At 34.7% G+C, this 21,010-nt stretch overlaps 4 protein-coding genes across 5 annotated transcripts; 3 read left to right on the top strand and 1 right to left on the bottom strand.

The window, feature by feature from the left end:
• Nucleotides 1-1,512: 1,512 nt before the first annotated feature.
• LOC110718573 (tetraspanin-2-like) lies at nt 1,513-4,873 on the bottom strand. Its single transcript, XM_021897431.1, has 2 exons — nt 4,101-4,873; nt 1,513-2,123 (listed from the first exon to the last, which is right to left on the bottom strand). The coding sequence occupies exons 1-2, from the start codon at nt 4,596-4,598 to the stop codon at nt 1,812-1,814; spliced, it is 810 nt and encodes a 269-aa protein (XP_021753123.1). The 5' UTR covers nt 4,599-4,873; the 3' UTR covers nt 1,513-1,811.
• A 746-nt stretch (nt 4,874-5,619) lies between these two features.
• LOC110718572 (probable magnesium transporter NIPA6) lies at nt 5,620-10,729 on the top strand. Of its 2 annotated transcripts, XM_021897430.1 has the most exons (10): nt 6,069-6,194; nt 7,047-7,223; nt 7,849-7,905; nt 8,023-8,113; nt 8,192-8,352; nt 8,450-8,577; nt 8,670-8,807; nt 9,480-9,572; nt 9,666-9,783; nt 10,079-10,729. In XM_021897430.1, the coding sequence occupies exons 3-10, from the start codon at nt 7,896-7,898 to the stop codon at nt 10,186-10,188; spliced, it is 849 nt and encodes a 282-aa protein (XP_021753122.1). In that variant the 5' UTR covers nt 6,069-6,194; nt 7,047-7,223; nt 7,849-7,895; the 3' UTR covers nt 10,189-10,729. The 2 variants fall into 2 exon arrangements, with proteins under 2 accessions (XP_021753121.1, XP_021753122.1); XM_021897429.1 differs by lacking the exon at nt 7,047-7,223 and having other exon boundaries at nt 5,620-6,194.
• Nucleotides 10,730-11,609: 880 nt separating this feature from the next.
• Nucleotides 11,610-14,848, top strand: LOC110718571 (eukaryotic translation initiation factor 4B3-like). The gene is made up of 2 exons (XM_021897428.1): nt 11,610-13,032; nt 14,340-14,848. The coding sequence occupies exons 1-2, from the start codon at nt 11,885-11,887 to the stop codon at nt 14,428-14,430; spliced, it is 1,239 nt and encodes a 412-aa protein (XP_021753120.1). The 5' UTR covers nt 11,610-11,884; the 3' UTR covers nt 14,431-14,848.
• Nucleotides 14,849-17,033: 2,185 nt separating this feature from the next.
• On the top strand, nt 17,034-20,490 carry LOC110718570. The gene is made up of 3 exons (XM_021897427.1): nt 17,034-17,293; nt 18,272-18,755; nt 19,711-20,490. Exons 1-3 carry the CDS (start codon nt 17,143-17,145, stop codon nt 20,060-20,062), a joined length of 987 nt encoding a protein of 328 aa, XP_021753119.1. The 5' UTR covers nt 17,034-17,142; the 3' UTR covers nt 20,063-20,490.
• Nucleotides 20,491-21,010: the final 520 nt, after the last annotated feature.

Here is a 21,010-nt window from a genome sequence, read left to right as displayed (position 1 = left end):
TTAAGACTATTAACCATTGGCGTTGCACCAAAGGATTTAAGGTTTTTAAGTTGAATGTTATGACTGGAATTCTCACCAAAGTTGAAAGCTTGGGAAATAGAGCTATTTTTATTGGTACAAACTCTTCTTTCTCCGTCGAGGTTGTTTCAAATAGCACCAGATTTAAGCCTAATTGCATTTACTTTACCGATGATCGTATGACGGGGAGGTGGCTTGGTGTCGGACAAGATTGCAGTGATGCTTGTGTTTACAACTTAACAAATGGCATGCTTGGCAAATTTTATGATGGTCCTTCAAAACCTAGCCATTTTTCACAATATATGTGGGTCGAATCTCCAAATTCGTGTGACTTTAATTTGTAATTTTAGAGGTATCATTCAACTTAATTTACTTCATTTTTTTTCTTTCTATTTGTTAAGTATTAAATTTATTTTTTCTCTTTTTATGATGTACCATACTCCAATCTCCAATAACTATCAAATCCAATATACATGAGATAATTTATATACTTGTAATATGGTTTGATGATAACTTTAAGGAATTATGCATGGAGACACACGGACACAATCACACAATTGGTTTTGATGGCATCAATTAGTAAAGGAAATAATCTAGAAATTTCAAGTTACTAGATTAATGTTCAAAAGGCTAGAAAGTGTGGCCTTTTAAGAATTATTCCAACTGTATGCTGCCAAGAACCATCGTCAAAGCTACAATTAGGGCACATCCCATGTGATAAATCTACATTATTGTTATTGAGGTTGATGTTTTTAATTTATTATTATTATTATTATTATTATTATTATTATTATTTGTCCACAATATTTTTGACAGAAATTAATTACTTGGAAGTATAATTGATTCTTCGAAGTAGGACAACATTAGTATCGAGTTGTTGAAAGAATAAAAGTCGGTGGTCCACTCACGTCAACATAAAGGGTTAGAGTGTCTCTCTATGTTAGTATGTTGTCTATAGTTTCTTGATAATTTTTGAGATCAATAATATAGATACATTATATTTCAAAATAAACCAATGAAAGCCAAGAGGTGCAATTCCTACATACAAACGAATCATAACTATTTAATTATATATACAACTGAGTTGTAACAATTCTTTTAGATTTGAAATAGATCGATTATAAAAGATCAGACAATTAATTATATGAGAGTGCATGAAGATAGAGAAAATTATGATATCGTGCACTAGATTATGTTGTTTGGCCTTGTTAATAAGTTAGTTTTTAGCTCATAGATTAACCATCAATTTTTCTTAAGTTTATTTCTATGTAACTCACACACATGATGACTAATTGAACCCTTAGAAGACTAGATTAACGTTACATGATAATAAATTACTTTTATTACGTGCGATGGTTGATACGTTCGTTATGTGTAGGATTGTAGGGTATGTCACACTCACTACCATGTGCACGCAAGAATGTCGTGATATACCCACCATAATATGATATACTCATTAGTCAAGCTGGAATCATATAGGAGTAAAATAGCAAATAATACAAAGCTATCCACTAAAGATATGGGAATCAAACAATTACATTTAATTCCATTTTTTTTTAATTGATTGGAATCTGATCCTTACAAAGAAAAGAAAAGGCTAAGTTTACTATGAGAAATTGAGAATCTCTTTGAAAATAATGCTTACTACAACTTGTTCTCTATTCTATCAATTACTTATAAACTTGAACATACACTTGTGGCATTCCATATACAAAATTGAAACTAATTTCTATGAAACAAATTAAACTACCTAGCTTAAAGATGAAATTAAATTTTGTTGGATTCAAGTCTGGTTAAGCCCAACCTTGCTTATACTTGCGAAAAAGATCCTCAGTTTGAGCATTCCTGAATGCACTACAAGCGATCACGTAAACAAAGATGAGCACGATGACAGTGATTATGAGAATGATATTGGCTTTCCTCCATTCATCCCTTAGGTTTCCAAGAAGCCCTGCCTTACAAGAGTTACAATTGTAGCATAGTTGGCTTTGGTCGGAGCTCCATAATGTGCAATCCGGGTCAGCTGCCGGGTTTGTAGGGTTAGTCCATATTGTTGGGTTCACATATTGGTAGCCACAGATGTCTGGTGGTTTACAGCACCCTGACTGTAATAAGAGGAATGAAAGTACTTCAGAATTTTAAGTCCACAAATAAGGTCAACAGATGTCTGGTGGTAGCCACATATTGTTGGGTTCAACAACTACTGTAACATTTTAGTTTTGCTAATGAAGGGCAATATAAAGTGGCAATAAGGTCATTTCATATTTTCAATGATAAAAGATTATCAATAATTGAGTTTTATGAATGTTACACCATGCTAATGTGACCCACCAAATGCTATATAGGGAAATATTAACACTATGATACCCTGACTAAATTATTGACTACTAGATGACTAGCTTGATGTCTTGGTACAATGATAAGTGATTACTTGTTCCGTTTTGACAATATTAACAATTACCATCTTCTTTTAGAGTTATAGATGATGAAAGAATTACAACAGAAAATGATATAGATGGAATTGAATCTCGTGTTTTATGTACCACCAACAAGACAACATCCACACATAGTGACAAGTTTTAGTGTAAATATGCATGCCCCAAGACATCAAATAAATTCTGGTAATTAACAGCCGAAACTAAAGGCAAAGAAAGCACTAATTACTACTTTAATTAGTTTTATAATTCCAGTGGTTCACAAGATGACATGCATCAGTTTGCAAACAATAAAATGCTTTTCTACCTGCTACAATGAAGACAATTCCATATTTTCTAAACTATTCTACTTTTTTCGGTTAGAACAGAGCACTTTCTATGAGTGTGATAAAAAGATTGATTCTCTGAATTTCAAAATAAAATTGATTCCACACGTAGTACCTGATTAAATATAGAAGTTTCTCGTAAATTTTTGAATAAAGTTTTTAAATTTTTGTAGTGGGAGTTTTAGTGATTGATTAGAATTGAACTAAACAACAATTAGTAAGGAAAAAGGCAAAGGATAATTTTAATTGACTTTGGTTAGCATATGACTGATTAAATAGTGCAACCACCGGTGGACCATACCCACTAATTATCAGCAAAGATAATTCATATGGGTTTCACTCAATAATTTGGACCCACTTTATGATATTCCAGATCTAGATCATTATAGAAATACACAATTTGTAAGCTATGATTAATTTTAAGACTTTCACATATTCATCAAATTTCAACTACCTATTTTTTTTTTTTTTTTTTTTTTTGACAATGTTCAACTAGATATCTAGTACTACTAGTTCCTTTAACTCTTTAAGTACATATTATGAGTAGTTAAGGTAAATTAGATTATTAGTCCCAAAATGCTAATGAGTAATTTATAAGTGAAATTTGTTTTGTAAGAGTACTTCATTACCCAAAAAGAGAACGAGCAATTGAGGAAATAAACTTAAACACTAAGAAAGAATCAATTCTACAAAAAATACCCCAATGTTGGAAAACCATGTTTATGTACGGAGTAATACTTCGAGTATAATTAAGTAGACTTAAAAAAAAAAAAAAAAATTGACTTAATAAATTCCGTATTTTCTTAATTATGGGCCTCAAAAGTTGAATACAAAGCAGAGGAGTGTGTCAGAGAAGCAGCGTATGAAAACGCCAAGCTACTTTCACAGCAACCTTCTTAGCCTTTCATTGCTGATCAGATTTACTGTATGTACTTATCAAGACTTCAAGTCAACCTTTAGTGTGACAATTTTTCAATATTTTCTTTCAAGTTTCAACATCTAACCAAATTAATTTTAGAGTCATAATTTCATAAATGCGAATCCGTATTTCTATAAACTTAATTTAATAACAAGTCACGGCCGGATAGCTAGCATTTCTAAAGTAACTCCCTAACAACTTATGTTATCCTTATATGTTGCTATATTATTATTATTATTCTAACCCGAGTTAATGTCTTACATTATAAAACATTATGCTAATTATAGTCTTTAAAAAACATTTTTCTTTGCATAAAATTGAGATTGTATAACAAAATTACGCGTTAAATTAGTCATTGGACACAAAAAGAATAGGATCATAAGGTAGGAAAAGTGTGTGTACCTGAAGAGGTGAGATATGAGCAACAAAAAAATCAGGAGCACCCACAAATTGAGAATTGAGCTTAGCACAAAAATTGGTATCAATCAAGCAGTTTCTAATCTTAAACCAATTCTCATTATTAGTAACATGGTCCTTAAACCAATTAGAGAACCCTTCTAGGCGGTACTCCTTGTACCCCCGGCCCGGGACCTGAGACGAGCCATCGGGCCGGGTTACGACGAAGGCGAAAATGAGGAGGACAAGGAGGAGAGTGATAAGGATAGCCATACAACAAAGATAAAGAGCTAAGAGGCTTTCTTTGTACCAATAAGCCCCTACAAAGCCTATTAGTGAGATGACTAAGATAAGGAAGCCGAGCACGACAACGGGCCACCGGAAGAGGTGGACACACTCGTTGTCGGGCTTGGAAGCGAGCCATAGGCCCGAGGCAATGATTGGGATTGAACATAGGAGTGCTATGAAGTTTAGTATTGCTGTTATGTTGTTGCTTAGTCCCATGTTTGGTTCGTAGAGGGTTAAGTGGACTCTCACTCTTGGTGATGGGTGCGGCCGAGGTGATGTGAGGGGGAAGTAGGATTTAGAGGGGGTGAAGTGAGTGAGAAGAAGGGGAGCAAATACACAAAGAGGATGATGATGAAATGCGGTGATAGGTGATGTAGAATTTTTAGGGGGGGAGTAAAGTTGTGAACCAACTTTGCATAAAGAGACACGCCGACGTAAGATTAGAGTGGAAACTTTGAGGCATATTATATGCACAAGCACTGAGAGTTTGACTACTTGTAGTTCAAGTGGACCCTTAAGTACACGTATGATAATTAAGGTATCACACATTCACACTATATTTAGTAACTCATGTAAATTTTTTAATTTTTTGAAACATTAATAATCCGTGTTTTAATAAAATTTTAGAGTAAGTATTTAGGAAGAAGATTCAATCTTAATTACATAAATGCCTTTAGCATCTTGTATAGATAAATTAAAAAAAGTAGATATGTATTGTTGTTTTAATTACTCGGCTTTATTTTTGTAAATAAGGTAAGGAGTAAGGAGTAAGGAGTATTGTACTCCGTAGTCCAGTAATCTTATGAGCCATTTCCACGAAAAATATTAAGTTGAAATTACGTCCTTATGTAATTATGTACATTGAAATGAAAACTAATATTCAAAAACAATTCAATGTTCATGTAAAATTGATTGGAGCTCAGTTTGATCGTTAACATGCATAGATGTGTATATGTCTTATTTAAAAAATTATCATTGGTATATTTTAAGTAAAATCTATAATGCTATTATCGATTTCTTCAAGCTCGCTATTATAGTGTATGAAGTATGATTTTGAAAATAAAGTCCATAAAATTAACATTGTTACATAGTCTAATCACGATGTGGATCGAACACTAACCACACAAATTGTACAATCCAATCCAAAGAAGCAAAAGCAACCATCAACACCAAACTCATTTAAAGGCCATTTGTACATTTTTATACCAAAGAGTCCAAAGAATAATACTGTATTAGCCCAATATTTGTAATCACAATAATTATGGTCTTGACAAACAAAATGATCAACTTTACCACGTCTTTAATTCTCTATTGATCACTCCTCTGTTTCAATTGAAATCTGCGTAATTATGCCAGTTCATCACTTTGACATCCTACCCTACGGAATTATTGACAGTTCATAGAAGATATACAAATCAGATTAAAGTACACACAAAAATTACAAATTTGGTCGTTGCAGTAGAATGATTACAAAAAGCAATCCTAAGTAATCAGTCAAATTTAACTCGTCTTCTTTATCATTATTGAGTGACTTCCGGCCATTGGAATCTGAACCCAGAATTTTAAAAATTAAAATCTGGGATTTTGTTTTTGATTGATAAATTTTGGAATTTAGAGATAAATATTTTCTGGGTATTTGATTTTTGTAATTGGGGATCGGTGATTTGGCGGGAAGTTAGTGGGTTTTGTTAATGGCGGAGGATAATGTAAGAGGGTTGGTACTAGCAGTGGGTTCAAGTGTGTTTATTGGAACCAGCTTTATCTTGAAGAAGAAGGGTCTTCTTCGTGCTGCTGCTAATGGCACCCGTGCAGGTTTGTCCAACTTTTGCTTGAAAAAAGGGTTAATTGACTTATTTTTGAGTTGTATGATTCTAGGTATTTAATCTTTTGATGATTGTAGTAGTTATTAAACTTTGAATATAGATTAAGCAATTGACCTGTGAATGTTGTTAATTTGACAAAGTTCAATATTTTTTGGCTCTGAAATGGTTATTGTTGCTGTTGTTCTCATCTTTAGTTTGTTTATATTTGTCTATGGGTTGATCTTCATAGATTTGTAGTGTTTGGTATGTTAGTTTCAAGTTAATACTTGTTGGATTGAATTAGAAGTAGAGTTGTCTGGTATATGAACTTGAAATTCTAGTCAGTTACTGTGTGAAGTTCCCTCCTTTTAATGAAAAGGATGATATTTGGTGGCTTGGATATTAACTTGAATCATGAGAATGCAAAAAGGAATAGTGAATTATTTACGTGGACATCGTCGTGGAGTATGAAACTTTAGGCTGCTTATATGATAAGTTTGTGGTGGGTGACCTCCTTTTTGGGCTGTGTTAAGGATTTCTTTGTTGGTTGTAAGGAGGGTGAGGGAGGGGAGGGGGGTGGGGGTGGATGGTGAGTGTAAGGAGAAGGGGGGTTCTACACCAGGTCATTTGGCTCACTTATTATGTTGCAAATGTTGTCGAATTGCCTCTTTGTATAGCAATACTGTGCTGCAACAACATATTAACATAGCATTTACAGTAGACACCATTGGTTGGATATGGTTATCTTGGTCTAATTTGTCTTACCCCAACCGGTTGAAACTAGAGTGTCTTTATGGAGTAGTAAAACAAAATTAGTGTCAGTAAAACAGCACAATTAAGGCTATACTGATTCAGTATGCAGTTCTGCAGTGTATGTGACGTGAGCTGGTTTTGAAAGTTGGGAGCTTGTTGGACTGCTTAGCTTTTTAATCCAGAATTCTGTCTGATGGCCATGGATTGATTGTTAAACCAGTAGGCGCTGTACGAAAGGCATTAAAGATATTGGAGCCGTGCACTTAAGAAATTTATTTTCCATTAGGTTAGAAGTTGCTCTCTTTTTATGCAATAAGTACGTGCTTGCGTAAATTTAACATATGACCAATGTTATCCTTCTTATCTTTAGTGAATCTGCCTTCCTTTTGTTAGAATAATTTCAGTGAGAAGTGCCCCTCCCCTTTGTTAATGCTTCCCAAAAAAAAAAAAAGAGTTCCTCCAGATTAATATCAATTTGATCAGATTGAGGGCATCTACAAGTGTTATCTGATTTCTATTGCAGGTATGCTAGATGTCATTTCTAAAAAATGATGATTAAATTCACTAAAGAAACGAAATAATTCACCCATAGTCAGGTACTGTTTGACAAATCAAATGTATTTACGGTATAAATTTCTTTTCCTTCTATGCTATCTGTCTAACAGTTAACGACCTACCACTTAAGGATCTCTGCATATTTTCATAGTTCTGTGATGAAGCCATGTCATTTTATAGTGCAAAAAAGGTTTCCCATGATCCTCCATATACAGTGTGCTGGTATTTTGTTTTGGTAATAGAAAGTTATTATTTAACTGTTTTCAATAATTCACTGGCACCAAATGGTTATTATGACTTTACTCCCATCAGCCTACTTATCCTGCATTTGAAATCATTTTTGTCTGACAATGTAGGATATGGAGGCTACACTTATTTGCTAGAGCCACTCTGGTGGGCAGGAATGTCCTTAAGTGAGTTCAGGCTCTTTCCCTGCCTTAAACTCCAGTCTTTTTAGTTATTAATGATTGTGTGAGTTACTGCTCATTTTTATAGATCAAATCTTTTCTCTTTAAAATTCTTAAAAACAGTGTTTATTGGAGAGGCTGCAAACTTTGTGGCATATGCTTATGCTCCGGCTGTTTTGGTAACACCGCTTGGAGCGTTAAGTATTATAATCAGGTAAACTGGATTGAATTTCTTGAAATATTGTTAATGACAAATGCTGTTTGTCTGATTTCACTTGCCTGATTTGTTCAGTGCGGTGTTAGCACACTTCATGCTCAAGGAAAGACTGTCAAAGCTTGGTGTCCTGGGATGTGTGTCTTGTATAGTGGGGTCGGTGGTAATTGTTCTTCATGCCCCACAGGAGGCAGCACCAACTTCTGTTCAACAAATTTGGGATCTGGCAAGTCAAACAGGTCATTTCAAATGACGTCTAGCAATATATTTAAATAGTTATACCTGCCCTGGCCTATAGTCATCCTAACTGATTTTTTCATATTCTTCTATGACCAGATTTCTTGATTTATGTGGCGGCTTCATTATCCATTGTGGCAGTTTTGATTTTGCACTTGGAGCCACGCTATGGGCAGACAAATTTGTTGGTTTACTTAGGGATATGTTCTTTAATAGGTTCACTGACGGTAAAATGTTCTGTTGATAATTTGAAATTTTCACTTGTCTATTTGATGTTTGCTTCCCCCACAATCTTTGGGTCTTAATAGCCACTCTGCAGGTAGTGAGCATCAAGGCTATTGGAATAGCTATAAAACTTACTCTGGAGGGAACAAACCAGCTTATCTATCCACAAACTTGGTTTTTCATGACTGTGGGAGCAGTCTGTGTCATTACACAGTTAAACTACCTGAACAAGGTTTGCATATTCTTTTATTGTATGCTTTTTCTTCCTTCTATCTTACAATTTGTCTCCTTTCATTTTTTTGTAAAGTTTGATGTTGGGGGTCTTCTGGTCTTTGTGTGTATTTGTCAGTACGTTGTTAGAAAATTCTTGGCAAGAGAGGTGGAAATACGAGTCATCAAAGTAATATTACCTTAGTGAATATAATTTCTCTACTCAATTCCTGGCTATAACATTCTCTTCCTGGGATATTACATTTGAGTGATGACAAGACAGTCTAGCAGAACCTCACTTTCTAATCACTCTAGTATTTTCAATTTTAATCTGTGACTTATGACTCATTTTGTTCCAAAGGTGTTGCTTTTAGATGTATGCCTTTGCCACTTGCTCCTAAGTGCTGAGATGTTAATAAGCATGGTTAATTGACTTTTTAAGAGTTCTTTGGAGATGGGTTATTAAGTAGGAGCATGAATTCCAGTACAGAAAGATAGAATATTACGAAACCTCTTGTGTCCAGGATTTAAGGAAAGGTTTAGTTTTAGTAAACATTGGAAGGGTTATCAAGACCTCTCAATGTTTACCTATACCATTGCTAGGATTGGCTGATGCCTGACGGGTGTCCATCTTCTAATTTATGACAAATGTCATTGTTATTAAGCTCTATATTATGTGATATCCTCTTTGCAGGCACTTGATACATTTAATGCAGCATTAGTATCTCCAATATATTATGTGATGTTCACGACCCTGACTATTGCTGCAAGTGCAATCATGTTCAAGGTAGATTCTTAGACTAATCATCGAGTTTTTCTGTTTATCAATATTTTGCTCCAAGTAGGGAGAATAAGCTTTAAAATGTATGTATCATTTCAGGATTGGTCTGGCCAAGATGCAAGCAGCATAGCTTCTGAAATTTGCGGCTTTATTACGGTTCTCACTGGAACAATCATATTACATGCTACCAGAGACCAAGAGCAAACCAACACCTTAGGTAGGTTATCCAGCATGATGTTAACTCCCTAGATTTATTTTTATCTATCAATTTATTTTGCCCTTTCAATTAACAGAAAATGATCTGTCTTGACGTGACACTTTTTATCTTCCTTATACTATGCTGACTTCAAACAACAGCTTTTAAAATCAAGAATTTGTGATTTGCGATATGTATGATCACCAAAGTATGCCATAGAATAACCAACAGCAATTTTTTCCAAGGATCTATCCAGTTGCTAACAAAATATGCTCTGTTTCATCACATTCATTCAATTTCCTGTTTATGACTACAGATTCACGAGGCAATGCAGGACCTGCCAATTGGTACTCAACTGGAGAGAGTCAAAAAATTGGTGATGAGGAGCACCTAATTACATTGCACAATACAGACTTTTTTGAATGACAAGGTTGAGATAAACTCGATTTCAAAAGTATGGTGAGATATTTTTTCCACTCAGGAAAACAGTCGCTGACAGTGCCTTCAGCTAAAGCTCGAAAGACCTTTTTGTTATAGAAAATGGCCTTGTGTAGGAAGTGCGCTGTTGTGATGAATATCGCCTGCTGGTAATCCTGGGGCACTGAAGTGAGCTACACTGTCTGAAGAATTAAGGTTTTAAATTACTTGCCTTTGTAGATTGCATGTCGTCTGATAGCACATTGCTAGATACAGCGATGGCCAGCAGCAATGTTTGTATCTAATTTTTTTGTGTGTTGCTTGCCTCATAGTCTATACATGTACATAACCCCATTGTTTTTCTGGCATATGAAGATATGAGTTTATTCTGTGATTGAATTGATAAATTCATTTTTAAAATCATTTGTGATTAGCCAATGTTTGTATCTTTTATGTAAAATCCTTTTGTTGACAGTCACATTCTTCTGAATTGATAAAAAAAATACTGTATGGTATTTTTTGCCAGGAAACCTGAGTTTCGCAATTTGCATACTGCAATCTATTTATTACTTGTATTTTGTATATAATTCCAAAAAAATACTTAGTGGTATACATTGTAGAATTTGTGGTGTGCTGTTATGTAAGTGTCAATTGTATGAAGCTTACACATTTTTGGGAAAAACACATGTTGGAATTTTGAGAATGCAGTCTAGACAAATACAGTACATGATGAAGTTGAACGTGCAATACTCCAAATTACTGAGAAATATCCAGGTTGGACCACTTGCTCTAGGGTCATTACATGATGAACCTCATATTGTTAGAATAATATATACAAGTAAACTAAATTAAGTGTGGAATTTATCTTCACTTGTCTCTTAAATCTTCGGGAGATAAAATTGGAAGGTTGTGGAAGAAAATGTTCAAGAAAATAAAACCTTTTTAGATGGGTATGAATATTCTAAATTTTCTGTTCCTTTTTTGCAATATATGTTATGTTTCTAGGCAGATCATCCAGGACGCCTACAACCTAGCTAAGGATGGTGGAACCTGATGGCTTGATAGGTTGTCTAAGCAATGTAAAATTTTTGTTGGTGTTTAAAGAGTCATAAGGACGAGAGTGAAAATCAATTCCAAAATCTCTTAGAACGGGAGGAAAATTCTAACCCCTTGAATTATTCCTTACTCTCGTCTAAGCAATGAATAATTTAATAGATTTAAAATTAATCAAAAGTAATGTGATAAATATATATTGGGCCACCCTTCAATTTAAGGGAAAAAAAAACTACTACTGTACTAATTTTTACAAAATATTCCATAATATTCAATAGATTTACGTATTTTATTGAATAATTTTCCCTTTGTAATACAAAGTTGAAGTCCGATGAGATTAGAATTGAAATTTCGTTAAAAAAAAAACATTTAATCCAAATCAAACTTTGTATTACCACAATCAAAATAACACTAATCAACTCAAAACTAGGAAACAAAACCAAAATAAAATCTAATTGTATTCATACTTTTCACAATTCTACTATTCCCAAAATTTCCTTAATTAGCTGCCAACTCACGCAACTCGATTCCCTTTTATACCCCTCTTTAACATATCCTCATCCTTCTTCTCACTTCACATCTCCAAACAAACACACACTCAAACTTCGAAGAGAGAAAAAGATTAACAGACACCCTTGTAGAGAGAGAAACAATGGCGGCAACTGTTTCATCAGTTTGGGCCAAGCCCGGAGCTTGGGCCTTAGACTCTGAAGAACACGAAGATGAACTCGCTGAACAGATCATGCCTCAGCCCACCAAGCCCGAACCACCCGCCGCCGATTTCCCATCTTTAGCCGCCGCAGCCGCCGCCAAGCCCAAGAAGAAGAACAAGGCCCAAACCCTTTCTTTGGCTGAGTTTTCCACTTATGGGTCCGCAGCCCCAAAGCCCAAGCCCAAAGCCTTCGCCGTCCCCCAGCGGCTAACCCAAGATGAGATGCTCGTTCTTCCCACCGGACCACGTGAGCGAACCGCCGAGGAGCTCGAAAGACCTCGCCTTGGTGGTGGGTTCCGAAATTATGGCGGCGGCGGCGCGAATGATAATTCTAGGGTTAGGGTTTCTGACAGGAGTTCTAGTAGAGATAGGGATATGGGCCCTTCTCGGGCCGACGAAGCGGATGATTGGTCCAAGACGAAGAAGTTTAGTTCTTTCGGTGGTGGTGCGCCGGAGAGGTCTGATAGGAGAGAGAAAGTTGGGTTCTTTAATTCGAGTCGGGCTGATGAGGTTGATAATTGGGCCTCTAATAAGAGTTTTGTTGCTGCCCCTGTTGATGGGCCGAGGAGAGAGAGACGGATGGGGTTCGAGTCGTATTCAAATGGGTCGGGTCCGGATTCGGGTAATTGGTCGAAATCGAAGGAGGAGAGAGGTGGGAGTGTTGGTGGTGGTGTTGAGGCGGATACTTGGGAGAGGAGGGAGAGTATTGGGTCTGGAGGTGGTGGGAGTGGAAGGCCTAGATTGAATTTGCAGCCTAGGACATTGCCTGTTGTGAGTAATGACAATGTGACTCCGGCCGAGGCGGCAAAAGGAGTGAATTCCGGGCTGAGTTTTACTCCTACCGAGGTGAAGGCGAAAGGGACGAATCCGTTCGGGGAGGCGAGGCCTAGGGAGGAGGTGTTGGCAGAGAAAGGGAAGGATTGGAAGGAAATTGATGAGAAATTGGAGGCTGTGAAGATTAATGGTGATAAGAGTGAAGGGTTTGGGAGAAGGGGTTTTGGGCTTGGGAGGTCTGATTCTGGGGATGATGTTAAGAGTTGGAGGAAGCCGGAATCGGCTGATGCTGTTACTTCTCCTCCGGGATCAAGGTTTGATCCTGTTCTTCTTTAATTGTGAATATTTAAAAGCTCATTGTTTTGATTTTTTTTCTTGGCTGTGTTGTTAATGTTTGCAGTATTTATTTATGAATATTTTTCTTTGGAAGATTGCATTATGGTAGTACATTGTTGCATAATGCTTGCAAATTGCAACCAATATGATCATTAGGGGGATTGAGATTAAGCTGATGAGATATTTGTTAGGGCAATGGAGAATCAATGAGTTTATTGGGTTTGCAAAATCCCTAGATTGACATTGTATAAGCCACTTTAGTTTTTGATTTGATAATTTGACATGATTGACATTGCCACAGAGTTTGCAGCCTCTCCAATAAACACTGTTTTTGAGAATTTCAGAGAGAAAAGATTTGATCTTTAAAAATGAGCTGTAACCACACAAACATTAATAACTAAAAAGACTGGAGTTTAAGGCAGGGAAAGAGCCTGCACTCACTCAAGGACATTCCTGCCCACCAGAGTGGCTCTAGCTAATAAGTGTTGATTTGATAATTTGACATGGTCCTCATAACTTTGATTCTTGGTGTTGGATAATGTTAGGGGTCAGAATTTCATGAGCATGACATGAAAGTTTCATGATTATAAATTATCAAAAGTTATTATGTGGACATGAGGATGAGGATGTTGATGCTTTCCATTGTTATATCTGTGAGTAGGGAAGTACTCCGTATTAATAATTTAATACGAGTATTTCTTTTCATGGACAAAACTGAAGTGCGCTAGATACTTACTATCTAAAGTATTGACTGTTGAGTACTTGACATGAATACTTGGGCTGCAAATTACGAGTCTTAATATCATAGCTTCTCATTACAAAATATAAGTGCATAACTGCATACACATATTATTCAATAGTGGTTTAGAACTACATGTTTTTTGCATCAAAAAAAGTCTAGTGCTTGTTTTTGGTATCTTTTTGTTTAGAAGAGGTGGGGATTGCAAGTATTTTATACTGTTTGGCAGTTTGCAACAAACGTGATAGTGCATTAGATTTTAAGATCTATCTTTGAAACTATGTGGTGGCTTTTCTCTGTAGTTTGAATCCACAGAAAGTGATCTGTTTTCTCTTAGGTGATCGGTCTGTCTCCATCTGGAAAGTCTGTCTGTGTGTTGGCATTGTATTTTAACTCCCTGAACTTGGAATTTTGAAGAGTTAATGCAGTTTATTTATGTTAATCAGAATATGTATATGCGTAATTTTTATAGAAAGTGTAAGCTATTTCTCTTATAACAGTTCTAATTGCTCTTGTTTTTCTTCTTCCTTGTTGGATATGATATAGTGTTGATACAACAGAGAATAACACCGCCACAGCCGAGAGTACTACTGATAGTGCTTCTGAGAGTGTTGAGAAAGTTTCAGAAGAGAACTGAAGACTGTCAATGATGGAATAGCAGAGTGGAGCGTGGGTTTTTGCTCGATTGAGAATCAATTTTTTGATAGTCGTCTTAGATAGGTATATTCTTTAGGACCTGGAAAACCTGAAAGGTCATAGTGTTTGTGCTGTTTTTTGGGTAGCAGGGTGGTCACCTGAACGTTAAGTGTTAATGTTTGTTTTAACTTATAACTACACTTTCGTTGCTTATGCTTGGAGTATCTGGCTTTGCAAAAAGATTTTTGTGTAATAGTGAGCTATTGATATAAAAAGGATCCAATAACAGCAGCTGAGGCTGCTGTTGCTGTGTTAATCTTAGTAACTCTGTTGACATTTTGCGACTGTTGAAATATTTTTTTCTGTTGTGGCATTATTAACTTGGAGTCCGGTATAAAAATTCTGCAGATGCTTTGGAATTCTGTATCCAATTTACGATTATTTAGCTATAGTTTTTCTCATTTTGATACTTCAAATCTGGAGTTTTTGGTTCCTAGTTTGTGCTTAAGCATTGCATGATTGAAAACGAATTTAGTAAGCTACTTAGTCAAATGAGCTAATAACCGGATAGTCAAATCAGTTAGTACAATCAGCTATATTGATCAGCTAACCGCTAATTACCAAATAGGGCCAAAATAAAACTTGAAGAGTTTAGTGGGCTTTTGTGCTGGACGTTTTACTGGGCTCCTTAATGGGTTTGCTTCTGAAAATACAACACCATAATTAGGACTTTATTTTTGCAGCCAGATTAACTTAAAACGTTGCCTTATATAAGCATCATTAGTCATGTTTAGAGACCCCTTCAAAACTGTAAATGAATTTTTCAAAAATTTCTTACTTATTATAGAGGTAGTCTCTTCTTATTGTTCAAGAATATTGCATTCTAAAAAAGGGAAAACACCCTTCAACATCATGAATCCTTAATTATCTGTAATTAATGAACTTGACGCTACGAAAAAACTTAAAAACTCATGTATTACTCCAAGTCTTTTCACTTTTGATGGTAATCAAGGTACTTGGCCTAGTGATTAGCCTTCGGATCTCACACAATTTGAAAGTTCGTAGTCGGAACAAACCTAAACACTCTAGGGATGAAAACTCCGCATGCTCCTTAGTACTCTCCCAAGTCACAAAGGGCCAAGCAACTTTCCATTACTCTGAGTTGGCCTATTCATGAAATCACGAGATATTATTGATTTTAGAATTTTATACCAATGTAAAAGCTCCAATCCTTTGTTCTGGTTTGTCTTCCATTCATATTGGTATAAAGTATGATCTGATTAAAAAAAATGAAGGTCATGAATGCTTCCAACAACCTGTAACGGCTAACCAATACGCGCTCCAAAATAGATTAGTCCAGATGGTTGTGTACAGATTATCAGCATATGAGTACTGTTACTCTGTACCCATAAAGTTCCCTTTTTTTTGTGGAACACATTTAATCAGACTCCTTCCTGCTTTCCTAGTCGCCCATTTATGCAGCTCTCAACTGTCCACAATTCTCTAAACTGTCGTTCAGCTATATCCGCTCTTTTTATTTTATTTACGAAGTACTCTATTTATTAGCGACGATAGAATTTGCTATACGTCGTTTTCCTATTTATATTAATGACTAAGGTATAAGTATCAAACATTTATTTCTTTAAATATTACAAGTAATTTATATTTCCCTAACAAAATTATTCTATGATCATCTTTTGTTTTATATACTACTCATATTATTCCATTGTCTTAAAAAAAAAACTTTGATTCCTAGAAAAGTTGGTGCTACATGCAACTTTATTAAGTAAACGAGCAAGAAATTTGAGTTTCAGAATTTTTTTATATTGCATTGATATTTGATAAGCGTTATATTAACATCGGTGATGACAAGTGGTATGATCCCCATTAAAATTTAATGCATATTTGATATGTTTTTTTCAACCACAAAGATGGATATTGTCGCTATACTTTGAAGCATGAGTACGACTTAGAAAATCATGTACAGTAAATTAATTAATAGATTTCTTATTCTTCATTTGATGGGTGTCCTCGACTTGATATGGAGTACTTTGTATATGATATTATCAGTAAAACTAGGAAAATCCTAAACGTAATGTTAAGAGTTACAAACAAAAATCATGAAATTGGATACGGTTGCTAGAGATAACTACGTACTCAGTAGTTTGTACAACTTTATGCAAGTGTACCAATGATTTTTGACACTATATATCCAAGTTTTATGCTCTTACAAATCCGGCCACCATATTAGTTGGCTCTGAAAAATTTATACCAAGTACTTCGTATGTGCGTACTATATGACCAAAGGTACTCATAATACCCAAAATTAGCTGTGACTGATCTAATTGACAGTAAAAGAAACATTAACTATAAAAACAACATACAAATGTAGACTTATCCTATAAGCTAGCTAAATACAAATGTGAAAGCAGCTAGCACCGTTGTATAAATGTTAGCATAGACTAAACTGTAAAATATAAACGTTTGTAGTAACCATTAATTTCAAACAGATCATAAATGTAGACAGTTGAAAGTTGGTGATGCAACTTACTAGTGTTATTTATTACTTCATGTGATTTTACTCATATAAAAACATCACTTGATCTTATTCCAACTTCACACTAAATTTCCTCCTAACTTTTTTTCCCTTTTAAATTTTAAGGTCCCATCAAAGTATCTTCGATTTTCAGGTTGTATATTGAATTATCTACCAATGAACAAGTTATACTTTTTGTTGGTTTTTTCTGTCTTTGTTGCTGTATTAGATATTCATGGAGTTCAAGGTGGAGCAATAATAACTGGTACTGTTTTCTGTGACCAATGTAAAGATGGCCATGTGTCCATCTTTGATTATCCTCTTTCTGGTATGTTTCTTCAACTCTTCAATATGTTTATTTTTCCGAGATTAAGATAGATGTTGATAGTGTAATTTGAACTATCTAATTATCATAACGTGACAACTGAATCTGAACGAAGGAACAAATTCACAAAAGTAGCTAGGAGTGTTATTTTAACATTGTATTATGTATATGCTAATGATCTGAGTTTAAATGTTTAATAGATTTATATTGTGGTTCTTAATAGGGCCAACAAAATTTTACTAGCATGTAAATATTCATAATTTGTTTCATTAGGTGCTACATTGTTGAAGGGTTTGCTAACCAAAAAAGGCATTGTTGATCATTTGGACCCCATAAATAAATAATTTCATTATTTGCTTACCAAAAATGGCATTTCTTTCAAAAAAATTTGAAGTTATGCAGTTTCAAAGCCCTAAAGTAGATATTTTCTGTATTCCCATTCCAATGGAAATATAATAAATGACTTTTTCTTATTGTTAAAAAAGAAAGCCATTTTCATCCTCAAGATTTATTGTTCTTATTCATGTAGTCATTATTTTGATCAATTAGGCCTTGCTTTATTCTAATAATAAATCACTCTTGATAATCAAAATTTGTTAAGTAAAAAGTTCATCAAAAAATTAAACCTGGCGTAAAGTTTATATGACAATAAATCTAGTCTTAATCAGTAAAAATTGGTAACTAACAAAAATAGAACTTTGTATGACCATTTTGAGCCACCAAAAAAGAAAATGTTACTCAGTATAAGCACAATCTAGAATACAAGAACAAAACTTAAAAGCAATTGTATTAAGAAAATAAAGTTCAACTCAGTAAAATATTAAAGTATGATCCTATTATATTTACATTTAAAAAACATAAATAAAAAAAAAAAAAAATTATTAAGTATAGTCACTATCACAATTCATTTTACATATACAATTATAATACTTCATTTATTTTGAGTGATCTGATTTAATGAATTTTTGAATGTATATGCAGATATGAATGTGGCAATGGTATGTCCAGGGAGTACTGGGCAGACAGTAGTTGGACAAGAGACTACAAATATGATGGGCAGCTATACCATAAGTTTTGGGGGTTCACCTGATTTAAGCAGCTGTTTTGTTCAGATCACACCTAAAAATGGGCCTGACCCAAATAACAAATGTGGGGCTGCAACAGGCCCACCCAAATCATTAAGGCTAATGTTTAGCATGTTTGATATGGAGATGTATTCTGTTGATCCCTTGATTTCTCAACCAGCTCAACCTATGTCTTATTGTTCTACTTCTTCACCATCATCATCACCTCCTAATACTACTCCTGTCTCTTTACCACCACCTACGACTTCAAATCCTCCACCCGTCTCTCCGGTCACCCCCCCGGCCCCTCCTAAAGCTCCCACGACTCCCGGTTTTAAGCTCCCTCCTATGTTTCACATGCCACCATCGCCTTTCTCACAAAATTCGGCATGCTCCAATGAGTAAGTACGGTTGTATTTTTTTGGTATTAAATTATTTTAAGGTAGATTGACTCATTAAATCACCTCACTTATAGGTCATCTAACTTCACCATTTCCTTTTAAAGGTTTATCTAATCACGTGTTCTTTTGAAGTACTACTTGTGTCACTCTTTCAATGAAATTTCACTTTCATATCTTAAATTGTTACAGTCTAGTGTATGAAAATGTCAACTATTTTGGGACAATAGGTGATGTAAAAGTTAAAAGGTAACTTTATCTTAAGGGAATGTAAAAGTTAGAATGACTATGAGATTTATTTTTATTTTTTTTACTAAATTTATGCGACTATTATGATAATTTTGTAGCATGTTGAATTCATTGTCACATTTTCTAAGGAGTAGTAATTATTTTGATAGTTTCCTTTGACATTAACTCCCGTAAAAGCTTTTTACTATTTAGGAAATACTAGCCGTTGGACCACGACTTGTTTTTAAAAAGGAAATTGGCCTTTTATTGGCAACCCACTAAATAGATTATTAAGGCCGACTAAATACGGGAGTACATATAACAACTTACAAAGTAATAATGGAAAAAAAAAAATACCATTACTTATTTTGCTACTACTTAGTACCATAAAAATTTAAACCCTTTTCGTACTTTCGTTTAAACTACTTCGTTCATGCACCAAAAAAACAACGTACCTGTAGCATTTTTTGTAGTATGAGTAGCATATAAACTATACGAGTATTAATTACAATTTAGCGTGAGCAAAATCAAGTACAGGGGATATGACTATAAGAAAGAGAAAAAAAATGTTAAAAAAATGTTACTTCGTATTTGACAACTAAAAACAACGTAGCAATTACTTGCAAAAAGAGAAAGTTGACAGTATTTTTTGTGTGTAGAATTTAGAATTAGTATTCAGTTTTAATTCGTACGTGAAATAAAAACTAATGAAATGTGATGAATGGAGCAGATATTGGATGAAGCCAGAATACAAATGCTACTGGAAATTAGTGAACCCAGAAATGCCAGTAGCTCTTGTATTCGGACCCTTAGCAGCGCAAAAATATGGCAATGACTTAACATTGTGGTCAGGACTCAAAGGCAAAGGTGACCCTTACAAGACCCTCTTAAGGGAAACTGTAACTGCACTTCTTAACTCCTACAACAGCTTCCATTTCCCTTACAACGCGATTCAAGTGCTCCATAACTTCAACACCGCGATGACAGGTTCTACTCGTAGTGTTCTTCTCACTGCCTTGAGGTTCAAGAGGGCTAATTCTGGTTATGGTCGTGTTCCTTGCAAATTTCAAGCTTGCAAATAATTTAGAAGCTTATTTACTTGGCTAGCTATTAATCCATATTTATGTATGCTGCTACATGTATTTGATATAGCTATATATAGTCCTTAAGTTTTATATGTTACGAATTTATCTAATAGATTATATATCATGTAGAGATTTATTTTGGAAGGTACAAGCAATCAGTTGTTGGTTGTATGTGTCTGATTATCTATTACTAATTTAAGATATATAGTATGCTTTATTTTGACGTAAGTTATTGGTATACTTGATTTCAACAATGTTGTGTATCATATTGTTACTCCCTAAAAAGCAAATTTCTTTCAAGATATACAGTATAAGTATATAACACATTGATTGGCTACGAGCCCATCAAAGTATAACACGTGTTAGTCGTTATTTTCAAATGATGATGAATTGCCTACAATAGTAGGTTTAGCCATCACCCCCCTCCTCAAAAAAAAAAAAAAAAAAAAAAAAAAAAAAAAAAAAAAAATCAACTTTACATTGTTATATCAAAATCAAGTATTATACATAGAGGTGTAATACATTTCAAGGTAAGAAGAAGGGGCTCACTTGAAGTGGAAGATAAGATACCAATGTACCATATATTATTTGATCCTTACACCTTAGGTGGGGAGCGATGCTACTACTCCATCACCTCAACCTCACTTAAAAGAACAATACAGAGTATGCGGAAATTTTACATTATAATCTAATAGATAATTTACATACATAGTTTAATACAGTAGTATTGTTTAAAACTTTAAATTGTTGTGACCTTGAATAATTCTACTAACACTAGGCGAAAAACACCAATCCCCACCGGTTCAAACCATACATTTCCCACCGGTTTTGATTTGGGGGGTGCGAAATCCCAAAAGATTTCCCACCGGTTCAAAACCGGTGGCAAAAACAATTTTTCCCACCGGTTTTGGAGTGAACTGGTGGCAAAAGCTTCTGAATTATGTT

The sequence above is a fragment of the Chenopodium quinoa genome, unplaced genomic scaffold (genome assembly GCF_001683475.1).
Source record: "Chenopodium quinoa cultivar QQ74 unplaced genomic scaffold, ASM168347v1, whole genome shotgun sequence".
Lineage (NCBI taxonomy): Eukaryota > Viridiplantae > Streptophyta > Magnoliopsida > Caryophyllales > Amaranthaceae > Chenopodium > Chenopodium quinoa.
This window is presented reverse-complemented; position numbering and strand designations above follow the sequence as displayed.